Consider the following 22,890-nt stretch of genomic DNA (forward strand, 5'->3'; position numbering starts at 1 on the left):
TATTTTTCACGTTTTGTGTTTTTTAAGTTTCGATTACGTCCAATAAAGAAAACCTTTTTAACATGCTGAGTCTGACCTGTATCGCAAGCGTATTAAATCACTTTTTGAAGAGCGTGGTGGGAGTCATTATCTTTTTCCTAGAACATAAGAAATGTCGTTACAGGAACGACATTCCGTTGAAATCAAATGTTTGTCTGTTTTAAAAAAAAATCTCCCGCTTTCAACATTCCGCTCAATTATCGAAAGAACCTGTTCAAAATAGAAAAATAATTTGTTTTTCAAGGACATGGAGCAGGCGGCGAATTTAATGTATTTTCGTACTTGCTTAGCATGGGATACTTGTCAATCAATATTTTTGCGCAATATTACAACCGTACAGGTGTGTCAATTCAAGTTTGCATACACCATCGGCTTCAACAAGGTACAAATCATCATAATTTATAATCTTTGTAACACTGAAATGAATTCTGGGATCTAAAAAGTGGAACAATTTTTGGCCATTACGTACAAGACGTTTTTCTTTGAAGGGGAGTGCTCCTTTTAAGGTAAGTCAATTTTTCAATCGTTGGGGTGTTAAGTCGTGATCGGGATTCACTCACAGCCATTTGACTACTTTCTTTTTTTAACAATTGGAACCAATCGTTCCAAAGTGAATTATACGTAACTAGAAGCGTTTAATCATTTTTGAGAACTGGAGTGAAAATCCCAAACCAAGGGTGGTCTAGTTTGAGGGACTAGATGTCGGTTGGACCGAGCATGGGCATCATTTCTACCGCTTCAGATGGGGAAGATCCACGAGAATCCAGGTGTAAAGCCGTTTCAAGAGTAAGTCGATCCGCTTATACTTGAGAGAGTTATACCCGTCCTTGCTCATTCTCTTAGCACCACTGTAAAGATATTTGAATCGCTCTGGGTTGGCCTTGTCCTTGCTGTGGCGAAGCATCTTATATCGTGCAATATTGGCAGGGTACCGCGAAATGTAAAGCTTCTTCTGTCTCAGCCGATTTGAGATGTCGTCATCCTCGCCGCCCCACCCCCAAAACATGTTGGAAAACCCATTCACCTCTCGATAATGCTCCACTTTCATGGCCGAGACTCCGCCAAAGATGTCATCGTAAGGAAGACGATACAAGAAATTGTTGATGGCCACAGACATGTGTCGGGGCTGCACTGGGCATGTGTACAAGTTGCGATCGTCCTCGGGCAAGAGATCAACATCATGGAACACAAAGCACTGATAATCGTACTGTTTTAAAGCTTCGGCCGCACCCACATTCAGCAACATGGCCCGATTGAAAGGCCCATCACCGTATTGCTCGATAATGAAGATACCATAATCCAGCAGTTGTTTCTTCAAAAAAGAGTGGATGTTCAACAAGAAAGTCCGGAGATGATCTTCTCGGGCCCGAAATGGCACAATGATGGCAACCCGATGGCGACTCGTGCAATTAGGAGGCTTGTACCGCCCACCTGGTTGCAAATGAGGGTACAGTTGTTCGATTTCTGACATGGTGGCTGGCACCTGACGAACGTTGACCTTCACTGGTCCATGAAGATCCGGTGGAATCATGGGACATTGTGGAAGCTCACCACTCATTGACCCATTACCCACTTGACCTACCATAGAAGGGTTCATATGCTCGTCGATCTCCGGATCTACCTCATCTACCCCAGTACTGTTTTGGTTGCTCTTTTCCTCAAAATACCGAGATATGCTCTTCAATAAAGGGATCTTTCCGTAAGCTCGCCCACTCTCAGAATGGAGAGTGGGCGTGTCGCCCCAATTGAGTGTGAACAGAGATCGATTGACATGACTGCGTCGACGCTCATTGACCTGAAGTAAACTCAGGTATTGGAGCCCGATAAGGCAAATGATAATGAAAAGAAGTACTTTAATGGGCAGGTAAGTGTGGAGGGCCATGGACACTCTGATGCCAGGGACTCAATTCCCAGCATGGTATTTGGACGTGGAATCGTCCTCAGAACCGCCAATCTGCAGCAAGATGAGTCTGATTGAGCATTCATTCATCTGTAAAATTGCACCTGTGCACAGCAAGTCCCTGCATACTCCTTGGAAGAGTTCCCTGGAATACTCACCCCAAAGAGACATGGACGACAAGGAAGAGGGCATGGATGGTTACCACACCAATGTCATGCCCATGGAGGAATAGAAGTCAGATCGAGAGTCGCTGAAGACCAATATGAGAAAAGTACTAAGGCCAAGATGAAGGCTGCTCCTTGGGTGATGAAGGAGGATGAAGAGGCCTTTCTCATATGTCTTTAGGCTCATAGTACACTTCATCAGATGAGGAGAGACAAGAGGAAGCCAAATTGGCAATAGAATCAGACATAGAGCATAATCAGTTGAGCTTGGAACTTGTTTTAGACTTGATTTGCTTTTGGATTTGACTGGAAAATACAATTGTCGCGCGTTTGTCTTGTCAAAACGCTAACAGTTCGATTGGCCAAGTTTTTGAAAGTAAATTAATATGACCCTGTTAAGGATTGAACCAATAATTCACAGCTGATGAACCAAAATTCCTCGCCAGAGGGCACTACCCTCTTGACATCCATTGCAACAACATCACCTTACAGCAATTCCACGGGTAAAATCCTAACAATCTTTCACTAAAGAGTAGTCCATCAAGTCGAGAACGAAATCTTCCTCATGTATCGAAGTAATTTAAGGGTAAAATCTACTCTCTGTGTTTTAAATCCGGAGAGCTCCCCTACAAGAGCGACATCTAGAGGCCACTTTCTGGGGATGGAAGAGAAAGCCGTGGAAACTGGCCCATGTGCATTGTGTAGTAGAGTAGTATCCAGACATCTCCTGGCCTGCTTAGGGGTTAGAAAAGGATGCAAATTACGAGCGAATAGCATCAAACGGCTCTCCAGGCGAACGCCCTGATTGTGCTACTCAGAGTCACTCACGAGAGCGTCAATTTGAGCCGTCTCATAAAATGCGTCAAAGAGTGGATCGCCGGTTTTGATCACAGGATGCAGTGCTTCAAATCGGACTATGAGAGTCTCTTGGGAGATTCGTCGGCAGAGTCGAGCTACTCGCTGGCCGAGGGCGGGTTTCAAGAGTGGATTGAGCAGCAAAAGATCCACAGGTGAGCTTTTGAGTGTCTCTTTCGCGTGTTTTAATGCTTGTGATTTATCCTGGCGACTTGAGAAACTAAGGTGGGGGGTATTGGACCACACGAGATGGATCAAAATCCGACAAAAATATGTGATTCATGAAAAAAAGCCCTAGACTAGGGGATTAGGTCATGTATACTCATTTACCAGCAATGGTTGATTAGCATTTGAAACTTTAATCATAGAGGGAGTTACTATTGTTCGCCCAAAACGCCAATTGAAGGTCTTTGGAAAGCTCTTGTATAACTTGAGAACTGTAGTTAAAGTTGGCCTTGTTCTCATTTTCTTGAGGATCGATTTGGTGATCATATAGTTCCCTGGCAGCTATATTGTCCAGAAGAGTTACATTCAGTTTCTGATTGTAAGGATACCACTCCACGTAACGGTATCTGTTGTTTCGAACACTGTAGCTCATGAAATCTAAATCCTTTTTCCTGCGACTGATATCACTTTTTCTTGAAGTCATGCTATACACATGTCTGTATGGGTCCGGATCAGTTAGCTTAGAAAGAACCGTTTCTGCCTGAGATTTGCCCTCGGTGCAGAGAGGGATTTTCCTAGACTCAATTGAATTGTACGGTGGACAAGGCTCTATTGGTGGTAATCCGGCTAGATCCACCAGGGTGGGGAACAAGTCCAGCAATTCCACCTGCGAATCGACTCCGTGCATGGGAGTCAGCATGGATTTCTCATGGTACCTTTGAGCTTGGAGATCTTCCGGAGAGAAGACCTTAAAAGACTTGAGGCTGTGTACACGAGGATGGAAGATGATCCACGGTACGTGAAGGCCGACGTCCAAGTTGATTTGCTTGCCAAACACGCCGTGTTCTCCCAAAGAGTAACCATGATCAACCACAATGTTGATGATTGTGGTATTGATGAGGTCCTCGTCGATGAGGCCCTGAATGATGCGACCAATTTGATAATCCGCGTAGCTCACAGCTGCATAGTAATGTTGTTTGACTTTCAGCCTGAAATCGGGAGAAAATGATCCATTCAACGTTGCTTGTCCCCAATCACGAGATTTCCTATATTGAAGCGTCCAATAACTTGATGTCAACGGAGTGACGTTCTTTTGAGGCTCGGGATTAGTGATTTGTTTCAATCTCGACAAAGGATGGAGATCTAAAAACCCTTTGGGGATTTTAAAAGGTGGATGAGGAGCATACAAGCCCACAGCCAGAAACAATGACTTGGCCTTGTCCGTGCTCTTCCATTGAGATAAAACGTTCATTGTCTCATTTCGCACTTCAATGTCAGTGAAGCTGGTATTTGGAAACCTTTGCATGTCCACAGAGCACAAGATTTGAAAATGGCCTTCATCAGAGTCGTCTTCGTCCAGGCACACCGTCTCCTTTTTAGCTAACCTACCTTTGGGAAAATACGGAGGATGGGTCCAAGTCCCGGGAGGGCCGCCGAATCCATCTTCTTTGCCATCTTGCATGTTATGGAATATTTTTCCCACACTCTGTGAATGAAACCCTTGACTTCTGAAGTACTCGGGAATGGAAACAAAGTCGCCCACACTCTTCCAATTGAACCCGTTGTAGAAACACAAAGTGGTGTCCGGTCTTCTCGAAGTCAGAAGCGAAGTTCGGCTTGGTCCACAAAGCGGAATTTGGGCAAATGCTCTCTTGAACGTAGTGGCCCTGGCTCCAATCTGATCCAGGTGTGGTGTGATGGCCTCCTGATCCCCGTAAACTCCCAGGAGAGGTCTGAGATCGTCCATGAGAATGAATAGAACATTAAGAGGCTTGTCTGCGGGGTCACTGAAGAACTGAATACCTTTCGTATGATGCTTCATACTCTCCATAAAGAGTTTTGACATCAAAGTGGTTGACAGCATCACCAAAGCCAAAAGTATCCCAAAAGCGGTTTTTGGCCGCATTTGCAACGTTCTAGCAGATTCGAAACTGCAGTCACAAAGATAGCTTGCTGTCTGTGATTGAACCCATGACTAGAGACGGGCAAAATAGGCGCTTCTTAAAAACCGAGTTTTGTCTCAATTTTGGTCCATATTTTTTTATAAATGATGTCACAGAATGCTTCCTCTTGTTTATTTTTGTTTCTTTTAACGGTAGATCTGCACCATTAATCTAACTGAAGAAAAACTAGGATATTTCTTCCTCAAAAAAAAAATAAGTTAGCGTTGAGAAAGTAAGATAAGCAGCTATGATGCGTTTTTGGGACTGCTTAACTATCTTAGCACCCTGCTTTGCTTGTCTCTTTGGACTTGAAACTGGCTCTTTACATTTCTATTTTCACGTGTTTCTCACCATGGAATGCTGCTCATGACAATAATGTGGTGAAGTACTTTTTGCCAACAAAATTTAATAATTGATGAAAGTTGATCAAAATTCAGCTTTTTGTGTCTTTATATTGGCGGCAGCCTTTGATATCAAACTTTGAAACCAATTTTAACGCCAAGAAAGTTCTGATTTCAACAAAAAAAAACCATTTGTAGACCAAATATGCCTAAAAAATGAAATGCAAAATAAAAGTGAAAACGTCCAAACAAAGATAAAAATTGCAAATTTGTAAAAGTCTGGTCTTTAGTTGCAAAAAAGAATATTTTTGCACAATTTTCCCGTCCCTACCCATGGCAACTGCATCCACGTTAAACCATTCCTCGCATTCGGCAAAGGAGAAGAGCTAACCACATGTGCTTTTCGAAATTGCCGGATCAATTCGATAATACTTATGTTAACAAGAAATAAAACAAAGCTAACACATTTGACATTTGTGATCGATCCATCCATTCGTTTGAAAGACAGAATTTCTAGGTCACAGGTTCTCGTGTTTGATCATCCAACATGAAATGGAACACTTGCAGAAACTGTGTGCTCTTCAAATGAAATTGTCAATAGCACTTATTACTGAACAGTTTATTACTGGCCTTCCATTGAAAACAAGCAAATGAGTCCTGAAATCAAATTGATAACTCTTGATGAAGTTGATTTTCGTTCGTTTTTTGTTCTCGAATCTGTTTTAATTCGGGAATTTTGTCAGGACTACATACATTTTGAGTTGCACTTGCCTCTAGGAAGACACATTTTCTCATCCTGTAATTGTTTAATTGCACTTGCAGTGCAAATAGGATTGCAATGCATTCCACAATTTTTCCTTTAAATCGGTGTTATTACTCAGGATCCCCTGAAAGGAACTTAACGATTTAGGCTAACGTTTATTCACTTCCATGATATACATTAAGTCATCCCTGTATTACTGACAAATGTACACCTTACTAATGACCATGATCCAAAGTCCCGCTGAAAGTTTCATGTCCATTCAGAGAAGACAGTCTGGCGACTTCGAGTTATGACTCAAGTTGTTCTTACGCCATCCGATCATGTGTGTACTGTAGAGCTCTTTTCGCAGCATCACTCGCTCTCACACTCATCCGCGATGGCCAAAGACGAGATCGTGTGCCCGTGCCCATTGTCGCCGACAGACTAGAGGGGACACATCTCACTTCCAGACAATATTTGGTGTTGTCGCTGTTCCTCCCATTGCAGTATAGGACTAGCTTGTTCCCTAAGGAAACATGGTACATGAGGTTTTTCATATAGGTCCCAAACCTCTCAATTCTTCGTATCCGTGTTAATTCACAAGCCATGATAACCACTCTAAGATGCTCTATGTTTGTAGACTTTTTTAGAGCTGGATGCAGCATCCCAACCCCAATGAACGGACTTCATCTCTCCGTTCTTATTCATTTTTGTGTGTAGTGTACTACTAGTACAGTAGGAGAGGGAAGGAAATATAACGAAGTCAGCTGAGAGCGGCTTGCGTTGCTCAAGTACTCGATTGGCCGGGGCCTGCCCAAAACACACACTCACACATTCTCCCCCGTGAACACCACCACCACCACCACCATCACCTTTGGACACATACAAAACATATACTCACTCCTAGTCAGCTTGACTGACTGACTGACTGACTACTCCCAGGTCTTTGGAAGGAGTTGAAGCAGTTTACAGAGCTCCTTTCAATGCTCGTTAGTAGTGTGAAAATTGCACAAAATTGACAATCCACATTGAAGTGCTTACTTCCTAACGGGTGAACAAAAGTGGGTGGACATGTGTGCTCAACGACCGGACAAAGATTTGTGAGTCCTAGAGCATGGTGCTTGAATCCCCGAATTGTTGCCTGATTCTGGAAATGTTCTACTCAGACTCGGAATCCTCCATCTACTACCCTCCCGCCCACGCGAGGCCATTGCACCTCATGCCAGGGTAAGGAACGAAAGAAACTACTAGGCTAAGAACACGAGAGTTTGCTCTCATCCCTGGAACCCCTGGAAGACACCCGTTTGCCTTGGAAATTCAGGGATTGAGTACCAGCTAGCATCCAGATAATTTGATTTAATCGACTGCCATGAGATTTACACAATGCCCCACTCACTCCAATGGATCATTCATGGGGATCATTCATCGTAGGATGAAGGGATTGTGAGTGGAAAAGAGGTCAAGCCATGCCCATGAGAGGCATTGTATGTCATATATGCAAGCTAAAGGCGATTTGGATGATGTTAGCAATTGGGTCAATGTTTCGTCCCAGAACACGTGTTCCTAACGAGCTATGTTTTGGTAAAGAGTTCAGACTTCCTTGAAGTTCAAGGAAAGTGTCCAAGCAACGCATCGTTTTGTAACACGTGGTCACTTATTGGCCTTAGATTCATTCACCTTGAACCAAATCAAGTAAAACGAAAGAATCATTCTGACAGAATGAGTTGGATTCTACAGAGGAAGGCATCTCCAAAGGGCGGGTTGATTTGTGACTGGGGTTTTCGCTTTCCTAGACTCTCGAGGCCTCTTAATCACTTGTGATGCCAAGGATGGATGACTCATTTCTGGCCCTGGAGCATCTTCTGGCCATTGAGTCGGTGATGATCGATTTTGGTAAAATGTCACCTTCAAAGAGCACGACTAGAATCCCGCTTGAATTTGGATTGTGCTCAGATATGAATCTCATTCATTGGCAAACCATCTCGTCTCGATGGTGTTCGATCTTGGCCATGGAGTTGACCAAATTGAGCAAAAAGCATCCTGCATTTTTGGCTCTCCGCTCCAAGTTTGGAGGAGGAAATTTCTCACCAAAACTCGGCTCATGCTATTTGAGCTCATGACTCAATTGGAACCTAATGGGACCCTACGACCGCAAAGATAATAATGTCTTTTGATATTGAATCTGACATTTGAATCTCGATTCTGTGCATTGGGGAATTGGATTGGTGCATCCCTTTTGGCACAATTAAAAATTATCTTCAACTCAGGTGCCACGCCGATTAGTCTGCCTTATTTGGCCACTGGAATGCACGAGCCTGCTGGTTTTTTCAATCTTTGTCTAAAATTGAGTGCATCCAAACTACTCCGTTTAATCCACAACTGATTGCTTCTTGGCTCCAATTCCAAGTTATAGCTGAATGGTTTTGCACGATTGATGATTCATCATCTTCTTTGCCCTACATGTTTCAATTGAAAGCTCACCTGCAGGTTGGGAAGCAAACAGAGGGTTGTAAAAAAAGCCTAACAGACAACCCCAGGACCCTTTACAAGAAGAAACCTTTAATCTCCATATGGCGTTATTAACCTTTAACCTGCCTACTCAACATTAACCCAAGAGCTCAGGTGGACGTATTATGTCTATAAATGCATTCACGAACCTCCTACCTGAAGCCTTCATTTAATGCCTAATTAGTGGGATGAGGATCTTAAATTCTAATCCACTGTTTTCTTAATAACCTCGTTTTGAGGCTAAGAGGCTGAAATGGACTCATTGTTCCATTGTGTCCTAAGGACTTGTTCATTCTTGACGAGGGGAAAACAAAACTGTTTCAAGCTTTATGACATCATTCATCTCGAGCTTATAGCGAACATTCTGGCTTGCAGATAGACAGATTGAGAGATGGATATACAAGGTCGACATGAAAGAGGTGCTGTTGAAGTTGTTGTAGCGATGGTGTTGGTGGTGGTTGCTGCTGCTGATGATGGTGGTGCAATGATTCTTTTACACCAGATTGCCACTCGTGGTTGTGCCCTCCAAGCTCGCAAGACTCTAAAGACGTATTTGGTCAGTTCTTGATTTATGCCGACGTGGGACCAGATATTTAGCCACCATTGCTCAACCCACATGTTATTTTTCTTACCGGTACATCCCTGCATGATGACCTTAAGTGAATGAGGAGGTAAATTTGCACTTCCATTATTGATGGTTCCTCCCATGGATCTATTTTCGAGGGAAAGACACTTGCTTACGGGATGTTGGCAAGATTCAAGTAGAGATCGTTTCGTCAGATCTGACGACTCGCCATGTCCAATGTCTGGCGAGATTGTTCTTGGGAGGAAAATTACCCACCCATTGACTACTTTTTATTGTCACGAAGAAAAGGAGTCAAGGCCAGAGAAAGGCTGTAAAAGGTGAATCTCTTGAACGAACTTTTCCTGCACTTGAGTTTCTTTTCTTTCTACTAACTCCTTACTCATAATCCTATAGGTTTTTCCGGTGACTTTCTGGGCGATGTCTGCGTATGTACGGATATGTGTTAGTGTGCCTGGAGTCAAAGTCAGTTGTGTGGCGTTGCCCTTTTGGCATGGCCTACAGTAACTTTTGCCAAGCTTCCAAAAAGTTGCTCGCACAAAGAGTCTGAGACTTGCAAACTGGGCCATAGACTTTGGGTACAGACGGACGGCCAACCAAGTAGCAAATAGTGACCATCGAACCCGACCCAAGATCCAATAGTGATACTGAGATTGGGCCGACGGACCTGACGATATTCTCCTCTTCACTCGGCGTATCTGGTCCATCGTTTTGGGAGAGCTTTTGGTGGTCATTGGCCATAATGTGTTCCTGCTGATATGGCTCACTCACTTATAGTACCAATCCTCGGCTTTGGATTCTTGGAGGTTTAACACGGTCAGTGATGGCCCACTGACACTGGTCAGCAGGATCACTGCGGGATCGTGGTCAATGGTCAGTGGGTCCCGCCGGTGACCATTTTTGACCATAGTTTCCGTTTTTCTAATCAATGCTCCTCCATTCACGGCCAACAACAGACACGGTCATGTCTCTGGAGCGACCATTGGCCCCTCCCTTGTGGACAAAGAGGCAAGAAACTATGAGGACCTTGCTTGTACGTACGTACGTCCCTACATTCGTACAAGTCTGTGTACAAGTCTAAGTAACCACTCACTCAGGGTGGTTGGATGTTGTTCTCCGGTGACCGCTTTCGTTTCCCCAAGGAAAGAGAGAGATCCCCTTTGTCCGCTTGTCCGCTTGTCTTTTCCCTGGGAGGGATTGTTGACCGTGGAAGGCTGTTTGCTTGCGTCTTCCAAAGACACTGCTTACAACTTGGCATGGGTGCATTAATTTTGGTCCAGTTGGGGGGAAGGTGGACACCACGGTGGTTTAGTCTCCCTCCCTTTGGTCAGAATAGTGATGACCAAAGGTCGATGAGAGGTAATACTGAATGAAGCGCCGAGGACAGGAAAGAAGACTCACTGCCATGTGGCAGGCAGGGAAAGTTTTCCCCCCTCCCAAATAATGATAGGTATAATGCCGAAGATAAGCTCCATGCCAACCAATACTCTCGGTGGTCAAACTTGGAAATCCATTGACGAGTTATTTGGCAAGGCTTTGAAGGGAAAATGTCGATCGGAGAAGAGTACAAAGTATTAGAGCTGTTCGTTTGCCAAAGTCGCCTCAATCATGACTTGGAACAAGCTTGGGGGTACCCTCCAATGAACATGATTTCTGTGAAGCATGAACCAGACCAGGCCGGACTGAGCTGAACTGATCTGAACTACGGTCGTGTTCTGATATCAAGCACTTAAATACATGGCAAAAGATATGGCCAAGTAGGAGGAGGGTGGACAGGACTTGCCCTTTGAACACTAGAGAGCGCCAAACCAACCAGTAGACAGACATACGGACAATCATGTCTCATGAAGAGGATACGCCAGAGATGACCGACCGTTGATAAAAAGAGACCTAGTGAGCACGCAGGATGCCATAGATCAAGATGACTTTCAATGGGGATGATGATGATGACGATGACGACGGCCAAGAGTAAAAAGCAGAAGACGACGACGACGACGACGACTGTTGGGAGAAAAAGTTTGGGGTGAAAAGGTCGAATGGTCGTATCGGAGCGGAAACCGCAATCAAACTATGACCGTTGCTTGTTGGGAGAAAGATGAGGCGAATCTCGGTCCATCCAGACAGTGATGACCGATTTGGTGAACCCCAGAGGGCACTCACGGGGATTTCCACTTGCTCGGGAGGGTTGCCACTGTCCATTTGGCCCATGATGGGTTGGGCCCTGGGTCCTCTTCTCATGAAAAAGATGATGACGACGGCGAGGATGACCATCATCATCATCATCGTCTCTTGTGATAGGAAAGGGGCCAACAACGTCTTGGTTGGGACTTAGGATCTCGGTGGTGGTCAGGCCACCGAGTTGGTTCGCACTCTCGGTCACCTCTCTCGAGAAGTGGTGCTTGGTGGAGGGGAAAGAAACCCAGTTGTGGCTCTTTTAGAGATCGCGGACAGCGGCCACCGATCAACGACCCACGAATAAAGCCCCACGACCAACCGAGAGCCTCACACCGCCTGGGGATTGAGACGTGGAGGAGAATCCGGACTTTGCCAAAGGACCCACGAACACGAAGGGAAAAAGCACCGACCAGCTCGAGGATGGAGGAGGGGGGTCTGGTGCCAAAAGCGCAAGCGGAACGAAGAAGTGAAGCAGAAAAAACCGGGGGCAATGTGGCCATTTGTACTGTTGATGCAGTGGTGGTGGCGCGATTTTCCGCTCATTCGCCCCCTCTTGAGGAAACAGTTGGACTCCAATGTTGTTCTCCTCTCCTGATCTTGGATTGTCAGACTCTGTGACCACGTGAGCGGGCTCTCCCACGCACATGCACTAATCCTCCTCCTCACATATTGGCGGAAGTAGCTGAACATGGGGGGAAGAGCGGAGCAACGAACCAACAAAGGGAGGAAAAGGGGATGGATCCTCAACGGGGAGACAACTCCGACAATCACCGACAACAATCCACTCCGAAGTCCAAGGCCCAAGGCCGGCATATCCCATCCCAACTACTTTCACTTTGCATTTATTCTCTATTGTATTCCCTCGCCTCCTCATGTATGCTCTTTAGCTACCCCAAAGTTTCAAACATTGTTTTTGAATAATGCCCACTAACAGAAAGGCAATACCTTCTGTTATTTGGTCAGGCAGCAAACATTCTCGTATATATCACGTGGAGGGAACGACCAATTTCCCTAAGTACCCCCATGATTGTTTTTCACCTTCTCTAATTACATAACACAGCACACCTAATCCTCTGCAGTACTCGAACCCACCTCGTTGAACCCTGAGGGATCTCCCTCTTCTCTCTCCTCTTCCCCCTCTCTTTCTCTGCTTGTCTCTCTCTCTCTCTCTCTCTCTCTGTTGAGATCGACTGTAACCAACTCACCCTCTACCAAGTCCTTATAGGGTGCATTAGTAAGTAGGGAGTACTACATCCACTGGAGCTGGATCGTCCACGAAATCATGAGCGCCAGCAAATTGACGCAGTTGAGTCAGAGGACTCTTCGCCTCCATTGGGGAGAGAGAGAGAGAGGGAGAAAGAGAGAGAAATACGAGAATTATTCCATCTCAACTCGTTTCTGTCTGTTCTGCTCGATTTCGTACCTACGGCTCTTCAGAGAGGGGGTGGTTCGATTTGGTAGTTGCATTTTCTACCTGAGATCGGACAGGCTAAAAAGACACTAGCAGCTGCTCAATTCTGGACTGAGTGCGGGCCTTGTCTGAGTTGCACACTTGCGATCATCCCGTTTTGACTAATAGTTATGGTTTTACCAATGATGTGTGCTCCTAGTGAGTCATCTGTCAGCGTTTGGCTCTCTGTAGTGCATCATCATCAGCAATAGACTCCGTCCGTCCCGTTGTTATTTGGGCGAGTTGTTGGTCCATTCAAAAAATCTCGCCATAATGTGCAAGCTGTGCTCTCAAGGGAAGAAGACATGACTCAAGCAAGCAAGGCGTCCATGGTCCAACTACCAACCATTTCCATGTGAATGGTTTTGTGCAAATGCACCCTCGGTGATTTACAGAATGAACCCAACACCCTCTCCGCTTCGGGGAAAAACTGCTTTCTCCAATGCGAGGCTTTTTCCAGTTGCTATGAGCGTGGAAGTTTGAGAGGATCTTTGTGCCAGTTGTCGACCACGAGGTAGCCATGTTAAAGTTCTTCTTCTCCAGCAAGATCTTGCCCTCATTTCACTCAAATGTGATCTCCACTAATTCATGGTAAGACTATCAAGTTCATACTGGCATATTCATGAATTCAAATACTGGCGAGTTCACGCAACAACCAGCAGATTTATGGTCGAGGAGAAAAAAACTGGTATAGTAAACAAGGCACATTCAACATCATATCAAAACTCAGCTGACGTTTGAGCAAAAACGAATCGGCTTTTGCTCGTGAAGAGTTTGCATAGCACAAAGAACCCCACTTGAAAGGTCAAGCACTATGAAAGTTAAGGAAAATGGTTGACTGGTAAATTTTTGTACTCATTGGATATCTCTTGTTTGAGCCCTGCATTCACCTCATTGCCAGAGCCACATGTACAATTATAACAATATGGTGTGCACATCACCCCAGTCAATACCATAATTCGCTCAAGGACAAAGCCATAAACGTTATCCAATGACTCCCTCCATCGGGTTCAATACCTATTGTTGGCCCACATCATAATGTTGATTTCCCGTGGAGCTCCACTTTGTTTTTATTTTTTGCCACTCTCTGAAGTGAATGCAAAGTGCCCTACCATTCACTTGATTATGCGTGCGTATCAGCCACAGAGGCTAGACAGAGAAAGAGATTTTCCACCAGGTAATAATATCAACAACTCAAGCCACCCCTTCTTTTCACTCTTTCCCCCTTCACCTTTGCGGTCCAACAGTTCATCGCTAAACTGGAGGACTTCATGATACTCTGGACGGGAAAGCAGTCGGAGGGGTTACGAAGACGAGCACAATGTCTCAATCTGAACAAAATTCAAAATTGATCGAGGGCGGTGGCCCAAACGAGTTTCGTGTACTACGATATTTGAGGTCTACCCATCCTGGCGATTGAGGGGTCGTGGACAAAGTCAAGCATTTGCCCTTATCTCGTCTTTTTGGTGTCTTCTTTGTATTGAGTGTTGGTCTGTAAGGGTTAAATAAGGACATCTCAACTCGGAATGGTCAACGGACGTATTACATTGATGCTCAAGTTTGACGTAGAAGGGAAAGTTAGTAGCTCTTGAAGCAAAATAAATTTTATGTCCCTAGAGTTCGGTTATTTTTTGAAATTTTGCTTCAAAAACATATGTTTCAAAAAAGATTGAGGTAAACATATCCGCAGTGTTAAAACTCATCCTATTGATATTTTGGCCTTGTGGAAATACTATCTCAAGTTCTGATGTGAAATGATTTAATCTCAAGCAACGCGTAGTCTTTACCGAGTAGATTATTTGATTTTTGTGATAAATTAATTTCATCTAGTGTGCGTTTCTTCTATTGGAAGTACTCTCATGGCAATTGCAAATAGCTGAAATACAAAACTTTTTATCTATTAGATAGAAACCTATAGTATTTAGTGCTTTGTTCAGCATTAATAATACAATGATTATTACTGTAGCCAACTGTCGCAATTCTGTCTTAACTTATCATAGGTTGTGGGCACTAACCCGTTTTTCCCAATGCTACAATTCAGCTCTTTCGCACATCCAAACCGTCAATAGCCTAAATGTCGAGTGTTAGAAAACTTAGGGTGTGGGTAAGGCACATCAATAAAATGTCAGAGTAAGAAAAATAACAGACTAATCATCGTGACATTGATAACCTATTCTAAGATGCCAAGAAACACAAGACCAATTTTTTTAGATAATTTCTACATATACAGCAGGAAAGCTAGGTCAAAAGTGAAAACAAGAACGCAGAGTTGAAATCCATTTGTGTCTAGCTATTGTGAAAAGGAAGTTTAAGCTTGTTTAACGCATCTCGTACAAATATCTAAAGAACATAATTGTTTCTCCAATTCATCTGCAGTCCACACTATCTTCAGTAGTTCCTGAAGGAAGCACCCACAACAAACGAACTAGTTTTTCTGTCTATCTGGCATTTTCGAAATTATGAGGCCGACTGAGTACTTGCTTCACTTTCAGACGAGAGCAAAGGAGAGGGGGGAAATCTCCCAATATTTGTCTTGCTCTTTGCCAATGAAAAGGCCAGGTGCTCGACGAACCCTAAGCGGACAAGATATTAAGCCACCAATCAAAGAGGCTTGTATTTTCCCCGGAGTCTTGTCTTCAAGTACTCCTCTCGTGCTACTTGGTGTCCCTAAAAGAGGTCCGAATTGCGAGATCAAACACCCCAAAAGAAAAATACTTGAGTGTCAAGTCCATCTTGATTGAATGTGGAGATAACAATGAAACTTGAATGAAAAATCAAAGCATTTCAGTCCTCGATAATCACCGAGGGGGATCGTTGTCTCGTGGGAAAAATATCTGCTATGGGAAAATAAGAACTTGCATAGTTTCTCTTTTCTTCCCTCACGGGGATTTTAAACATCATTAGAGACTGAAAAAACGGGGTCATTCGGTGAATTAACCTTTTACTCGCATCGAATACTTCAACAAAACTCGAGGAGTCTAATTGCCAAGACTAATGCAAACTTCTTCATCTCTTATAGGTAAGCTCAAAGCAATGCATCCTCGCCAAATTTGGTCATTCTCGACTCTCCGCGGGCCTTTTAAATGCATCTCCATTCGTGAGGTATTCGAAAACCACCCATCGACTTTGGACCGAGTCTCTGGCCAGTCCCCCAGAAAGGTCATAACTAGGGTTCGTCATGAATGAAACGACAACAACAACAACAACAACCACGACGACGATCGTCGTGGTCGTACCTTCGTTTTTGAAGTTCACAGTAGACAGAGCTCGAGTGCGTGGGCGATTGGGCATCTTCATCTGCGTGCAATAATCAACAATGGCCAATATTATTTCCATAACAGTTTTTGGGCCTGTGGCTTGCTGTGTCAATCTGTTGCTGATTTTGAGTGGGCGTTGATTATTGTCATTGCAAAAAGTGGTCCTTTTTATCGTCGACCGAGACAAGGACCTCTTGGGTTTCATCGATCAAAAAAGGCAACTTTATTCATGATATCCAAAGGAACTATTGGTGGCTTAGAGGGCTTTTTTCTTGAAGAAACATTGAGCTAGGATAGATTAGCCTGTCTACTGAATCCGATCTTTCGGAGCCATGTGGTTAAACCAAATGTTCAGAATTTGATACTTGAATATTTTTGTTGCGACTCTTGGTCATGTCATTATTGGGAACTCATTAAGGAAAAAACGGGAACATGGATTCCCAAACGAATCCATGTCGAGAAACAGAGGAACATTGGAAAATGATAAACATTAGCAAAGAGAACATTGCCCCCCATAAAGATTGTCCAGGAAGCAAGCAATGAGGGAAAGAGATGATCTGGATAGGGTTAAATGGGAACTGACGTGTGGGCCTACGTGTCACTTGAACGAAGACTCCAGGCTATTGGACACCATTTCGGAGACATTTCTTATCCCTAATCCAAACACACTCTCACTGAGAAGTAGGCTTTTTGTCTAATTCCGTGTCTAATTCCTTCGAATTCGACAGACAAGTTAATTTCATCCACCAAATGTTGGTCACATGTCGGCTCACTATCCTTCTTGTCTTTTCATCGTTATATTTTGACGGAGAGCCGACCTCGAGGCTGAAGAGGCCGAGCGTGTCATTATCGGGGATAAATCACGAGCAATAGGTGACAAGAATCCGGTCGCCAGGAAACATGTTTACTATCACCTAATTGAAAGGTGTTCAGCGACCTGATTGCACTGATCGTGCGGTGGTGTTGTCGCCAGAAATGAGCAAACATTTGGGGGTTGATATCTCGTCCCGATGGATCTGATCTGCGATGTGAAGAGCGATCTTCTATTTGTTTTCATCGGTCATGCCGTGTTTCGACCTCAATCTCTTTGGAATAGTCCTGAGGAGACATCTCATTCAAGGACATGACACTTAATTTCAACGTGCATTTATTGCATACAATGTATTGATGACAGCTACCAACACAAATCTGATGGTCGAATATTCAACGAGTAACTTTTCTCACTCACTAGCTTACGTTTAAATGCTGGTTTTTTTTTTATCCTCTTGATCAAAGATCAATAGATAAGAGCATAACACAAAATGAAAAAAAAATCATAGTTACAAAATCCATCAAAACTGAATTAACCTTTTCTCGTTGTACCCGATTTTATACGTAGTATTCAACTTTAGAATTGTGTTTTGGAGTACCAATGAAAATAGTTCCTCCTTCATAGATTGACATGTTCGACAGGCTCGATCCTGTTGAGCTTTCCATCCCCCTGTGCTCACGTCTACAATGTGTGCTCATGGCTTCGTCGATTTGAGATGCATTCTCACCGCTTTGGACTTTCAAAGACTTTTGACTCCCCAAATCTTGACCTGTTTTCGGCTCTTTTCTTCTGTTTCCTCCCGTGTTTCACCCCCTGAGATAGCTTTCCTCCATTTCATCTCGTCGTATCATCGGGGAAAGGTGTCGAGCATTTGATGAGTCAAAACATTGTTCTACCGGGAACCCATATTGCGACTTTGAGTGCTCTTTTTATTGTGCATTTGTCCAAATAGGTGCTAATGTTAGCCACAAAACTGCTCCAACAACCCCCATTTCGACTCGTGTTAGTGATTTGTGCCCAACTTGTGCTCAACATCGTCCCATCATCCCTCTCGTCCCCTGGATCTCGTTCCTTCGTCTGTTCGCTAAAAGACGGAGGATGATCCAACAATGACTTGAGCTGTCATTTTTGTCTTCACTGGCAAATACCTCACTGGCGATTGGATGTGCTCCTCTGGGTTCAACGGCAATCAGTTGAGAACACTCGGCCCAAGAGGGAAGGAACACAAGGCGAAAAGTCCGATATCAAGAAGATGTCAAGTCCGTTAAGCAGTTCTCATTAAGGGAACATTACCGTGCACTCCTCGAGATCCCAGTCTTTCGTCTTTACCTTCACTTGTTCCAACGAGATGAATGCGGTAAACGACATCCGTGAACGTGAAAAACTGGAGAAAAGCCGTCTCTTCAGGGTAAAGGCTGGAGAAGCACCAACCCTGCCAGTTCCAGGGAGCACCGATCCACCTCCTTCTTCTTTTTACTCTTCTTCTTCTTCTTCCCATCCTGCTCCTCGTTTTCCTCCGTCTTGTTCTGCACCTTCACCGCAGTTCTTCAGCACATTGGGACAGTGGCCAATACTTCAAGCAAAAAACAAATTCAACACATATTCAAGCACGCCTCGCTCACCGAAAGTCAGTGCTACACATGGATCCACTAGTGATTTGTTGGCCTTCTCGCGGGATGCACTTGTTCGTGGAACAGGTAGTGCATATTCAACATTGCCTCAGGTCTCGAGATCCCCGAAGGCAAAAGGATTGCACCACCTCAAGAAAGTGGTGATGCCGTGTTTCAAGATGTACGACATGAACCGGTCCAGTTCGGTGCCTGTGTTTCCCAGACCGTATTCCGTCCTGCCGGTGCGGCAATTTCATGGTGGAACACTGTCCCAGAGTGGTTATGGAACGCACGACAAATACGTCTCGATTCCGGACTTGTATGATGTACATCTGTATGAAGGGATCCCGGAAGTTGTGCCAAAGGCTCCCATGAAGGATGCTGGGAACTCGGTGAAGCGTGCCATTGCTCTGATGGAACACTATGGCAGATTTGACAAAACGGGCATAATTCAATACGATACGATATCAGTGCTACCTTCCCCACCGACCAATCGACCACCTCCACCGGTCCCATTGCCCAGATCATCCAGTTTCCGAGATCGATCCCGAACTGTGAAACCCGGGCGGTTTCCCACCAACCTTGATTTTCGAGCTTGCTCCGCTCCTCCAATCCCACAACCAGTTCCACTTCCAAGGCAAATCAGGTATTGTTTCATAACGATGCAAAAAGACAACACTTTCAGCACATGTACTTGCTGTTGTTGTTTCCTGAAGTGGATTCCCATTTACGAGATCATAATGCTGACTTCAGAATTCAAGAATGAAACAAGAAACTAGGGCACATTCGATTTTCAATATGTGCATCGATCTCGGAACTTACAAGTAACGCACGGAGATTGGAGGGGCGTTAGAATATCTGCCTTTGTCGTCCCCTTTTGACATTTGTGAAGCTTTGAGGGGAAATGCATATTTATTCCAAATTTTTCGCGGATCATTGATCACCCAAGACTTCAGTTTCCCGAAGGCACTGAAAAAACATCCCCCAATGCAGGTTGAAGGGGGAAAGAAACTCCTTTGCGCAGTGAGAACGAGGAGTACCCTCACCTGTATTTACGGCACTTTCATTTGTTTACTCTTCCATTCTTCACGCCCAAGTCTTGAAACGAATTCCTTTTGAAGAACCAACGAAATTGCACACAAGCAAACTCATCTCATGAGAGTCATGCGGGTTTTTACCTGAAAAGATTTTACCAGGATAACGCATGATTTTGAAATGAATTAGCCAATGATGCGCACTTTTGCATTGTAATCAACGCATAAATTCCCTCTCAAAATTGGCCTACTTTCGTTCGTAAATGAGCTTGAGAGGGGCTCATTGCATCAAAGGGTGAACAATAAATAGTAGAGAAACTCCCATTTTCTGGGCATTGAATTTTCGTCAAAACTCGTCTTTTCAAGTGCATTCTCCAACATAGCTGAACGATGACTTGCTCACGAGAGTGTGAAGTCTGTATCCCACGCACAATGACATTGTTCGTGTCTGGTCAGTTGCATCTAAAATCATGTCTGGTTGTGGGATGAGATGACTAATGATCCAGATCAGGTTTTCATATTGACCCTCATCTGGACTTGGGGATTGTCCGATTCGCTTGTCCTGGTCTGATTGGATGATGATAATAATGCACTCAAATGAGAATCGTGCATGCAACACTTTCAAGGTTGTGGGGACAAATAATGCCGAGCAGTCAAAATTATGGGCTCGTTTCAGTTTGCAATTGAAATGCACGGAAACAAAGACAGACGAACGGACACATATATCGTCATGGAAGGTACGAATTGGCGTTGTTTATTTCCCCCAACAATTTTCTAAACTCTGGTACAATTTGAATAGTATTTCATAAATATTCGTTTCCTTATTATTTACACCTGCCTTTTTGAAGGTAAAAAGTTATATTTGTAAGATGATAAGAAATTATAATGCGTGGAGAGACACTAAATTTGTAAGTTAACAAGAAACGATTAAGTGGAAGGCAGAATATGGACGTTATTCTTGAGACGCGATAATTCGTCATGGAGATTTTGGAATGAAATCTAAAACTTAAATCCTAGCCCTAAAATCATCTTTGAATTTAAGGCCCTTTGGGCGAAAACATTCGTTGACGATCGTCAATCAGTTGCTTTTGTACCATGACTTAATAATTGTATAAACAACTCTCACTCACTGACCCATTCAGTGTACGTATGTACGTACATGGACGTGGAACATTCCCGATTGTCCATGCTGTGTCCTTGAGCTCCTTGAGCGAGTGAGTCTCCCGATGTTTTGAGCCAGCTTATCCTTCAGGGAAAACTCTTGGGTGGCGTGGTCAACCCTGTTTCTTTAAGCTTGGTCATGCTTGTTTATCTGAATATTCAATTGTATGTGTGCGCCCTTCGGATTTGGCATTGCATTTTACGATCTCATTTGAGATGAACGCCCCGCGGTCTACTTCTAGCTTGGAATGCGGGTACATTGCTTGGCTTCAAAGACATTTCTCATTCGTTCATCGCAGGAAATTATGTTAATAAATCACCCGAACTGCACATACTCGAATTTGCGATCCAGTAAGGATCAGGAGTCGGGATTGATGTCAGACTTTAGCGCGGACTTGTTCGAATCATGTCTTCGCCGACCAAAGAGATGATCATTTACAGTGACAACCTCAATTTCTTACCCCGGGATTGATCTACAATGAAGTCCATTGAGAAGTCTAGATGAGCAAAACATTTCATGTCAAGTCTCATCTATCAAAGCTCTTCTTCAACAGAGAACGCTAGACAGAGTGGCATCCCAACCTTGACTAGACCCCGATCTCGCACCTAATGCAATGTATGATCAGTGACAAAGAACCCCAAGATCACGATGACAAGGGGTAATAGGTAATAGGCAAATGAATACGACTTTGGGACACGCTCCAATCAGCGTTATGGCGCTTGAAATCAAGAGAGTCTTGCGTGACTTGACCTGTTAATGTTGGAGGTAGTTAATGTAAAAATCCTCCAAGAAGCAGCGGGGTTATCACCTCTGAAAATGTAATTATATTGGAGAGGGCAAAATGTACTGAATAGTAGATTGTGTATAAGAACAATGACCCGTAGACTTTTGAGATCTCCAACCTTGAACTGTTTCAGAGAATTCAACTAAAAAACCGTTTTCAATTGCGTTGGCCAAAAGAACAAGCGGTAGCGATTTATACCAAGCGAACTTCAGTCTTCGCCAAAGACGAAAATGGATAGAAAATTGAAATCATTTTCTTAAACTATCCTACTGAATTAAAGGGAAAAAAGGGTTTCTTTCATGGGCCTCTCAAATTCCCACCCTTTTCCAAATTTGCCGCTAGCTTGAAAATCCACTCTATCCTGTTATCACTTGATTAGGATCTAGTTTTAGAATGCCGTCCATCAACAGGTACAAGACTTTTCTCAATGTGATGAAATCTCTTCCATCTCGCGGGAACGAATGCGGCTAACAAAAATGGGTATTCTAATTGTCTATTAAAGAGGGCCTTACGTTGACAAGCAATCGAACAAAGTCCTTTATTGCGCTCTTACGTAATATCAACTGATAGCATATACTAGGTATACCGGTGTTGAATACGATTATGCACGTTCGAACGTATGTAGTCCCCCTACCGTCCAGCATTCCTCCTCACCCGATATTGTTTTGTCCAAACCAAGCTAGCTTTTGGATTCATGTGGCCAATGTGGAGATACATTTGACATAAGTCTGTCTAATGGCCGGATAGGCCCATTCTTCGTCTTCTCTATGATTACATAATTTTACTAGAGAGGCACCTGGGCACTGTGTTATCTGCGGTATTGAGAGAGGTCGTTTACACACATTCCTTCCAAAGAGCCAATCTACGCACAATTAGATTCTGATGGCGGTCGGTCATTTGCCAAAAAAAGACGTTTTATTGGACATCACTTGTTGGTTGGGGGTCTTGAGATAAACATTAGTTGGAACATGTCGCACGACATGGTTCGATTAATTCAATGATTTATCATGATTTACAATGGAAATATATTATGCATGCGCGAAGATGTACCATCAAATAGGCATATCACGACATCTCAATACAATTATTCAGATGCATCTCACTCTCTGTGCCTTGACGGATAAGTTATCTATCGTGTACTGGAAGAACAATGCCACTTTCTATTGAGATGTAACACTACAAGTTTTGAACATTGCCTTTCAAATGGAACCACTTTGCTTTTCATTGTAAGCACGATATCGAATCTACAAAAAAATGATCCAATTAGTCAGCATGCCAAATGATGTTCTAGTTCCTTGCTGCTGATTTTTAGCACTTTGTTCCGATTCGTGACCCGGTTTTAAAACATGTACGTACAGCCTCTTTGT

General features: G+C 43.8%; 2 protein-coding genes across 4 annotated transcripts in view; one reads left to right on the forward strand and one right to left on the reverse strand.

Moving 5' to 3' along the window:
- Positions 1-292: 292 nt before the first annotated feature.
- Positions 293-2,324, reverse strand: LOC131885257 (beta-1,4-N-acetylgalactosaminyltransferase bre-4-like). Of its 2 annotated transcripts, XM_059233223.1 has the most exons (3): positions 2,098-2,324; positions 1,892-1,993; positions 293-1,834 (listed from the first exon to the last, which is right to left on the reverse strand). In XM_059233223.1, the coding sequence occupies exons 2-3, from the start codon at positions 1,919-1,921 to the stop codon at positions 770-772; spliced, it is 1,095 nt and encodes a 364-aa protein (XP_059089206.1). In that variant the 5' UTR covers positions 1,922-1,993; positions 2,098-2,324; the 3' UTR covers positions 293-769. The 2 variants fall into 2 exon arrangements, with proteins under 2 accessions (XP_059089206.1, XP_059089205.1); XM_059233222.1 differs by having other exon boundaries at positions 293-1,993; positions 2,098-2,323.
- Positions 2,325-2,767: 443 nt separating this feature from the next.
- The window catches only part of LOC131884480 (focal adhesion kinase 1-like), a 33,225-nt gene continuing 13,102 nt past the window's right edge, over positions 2,768-22,890 (forward strand). The window contains exon 1 of one of the 2 annotated variants that reach the window (XM_059232277.1): positions 2,768-3,113. In XM_059232277.1, the coding sequence (XP_059088260.1) occupies positions 2,998-3,113 (116 nt within the window). In that variant the 5' untranslated portion in view covers positions 2,768-2,997. Of the gene's footprint in view, positions 3,114-7,082; positions 7,377-22,890 lie in introns of those variants that run through there. The other variant, XM_059232279.1, reaches the window with a different exon arrangement.

This window comes from Tigriopus californicus, chromosome 8 (assembly GCF_007210705.1).
Source record: "Tigriopus californicus strain San Diego chromosome 8, Tcal_SD_v2.1, whole genome shotgun sequence".
In the NCBI taxonomy this organism is placed as follows: Eukaryota; Metazoa; Arthropoda; class Copepoda; order Harpacticoida; family Harpacticidae; genus Tigriopus; species Tigriopus californicus.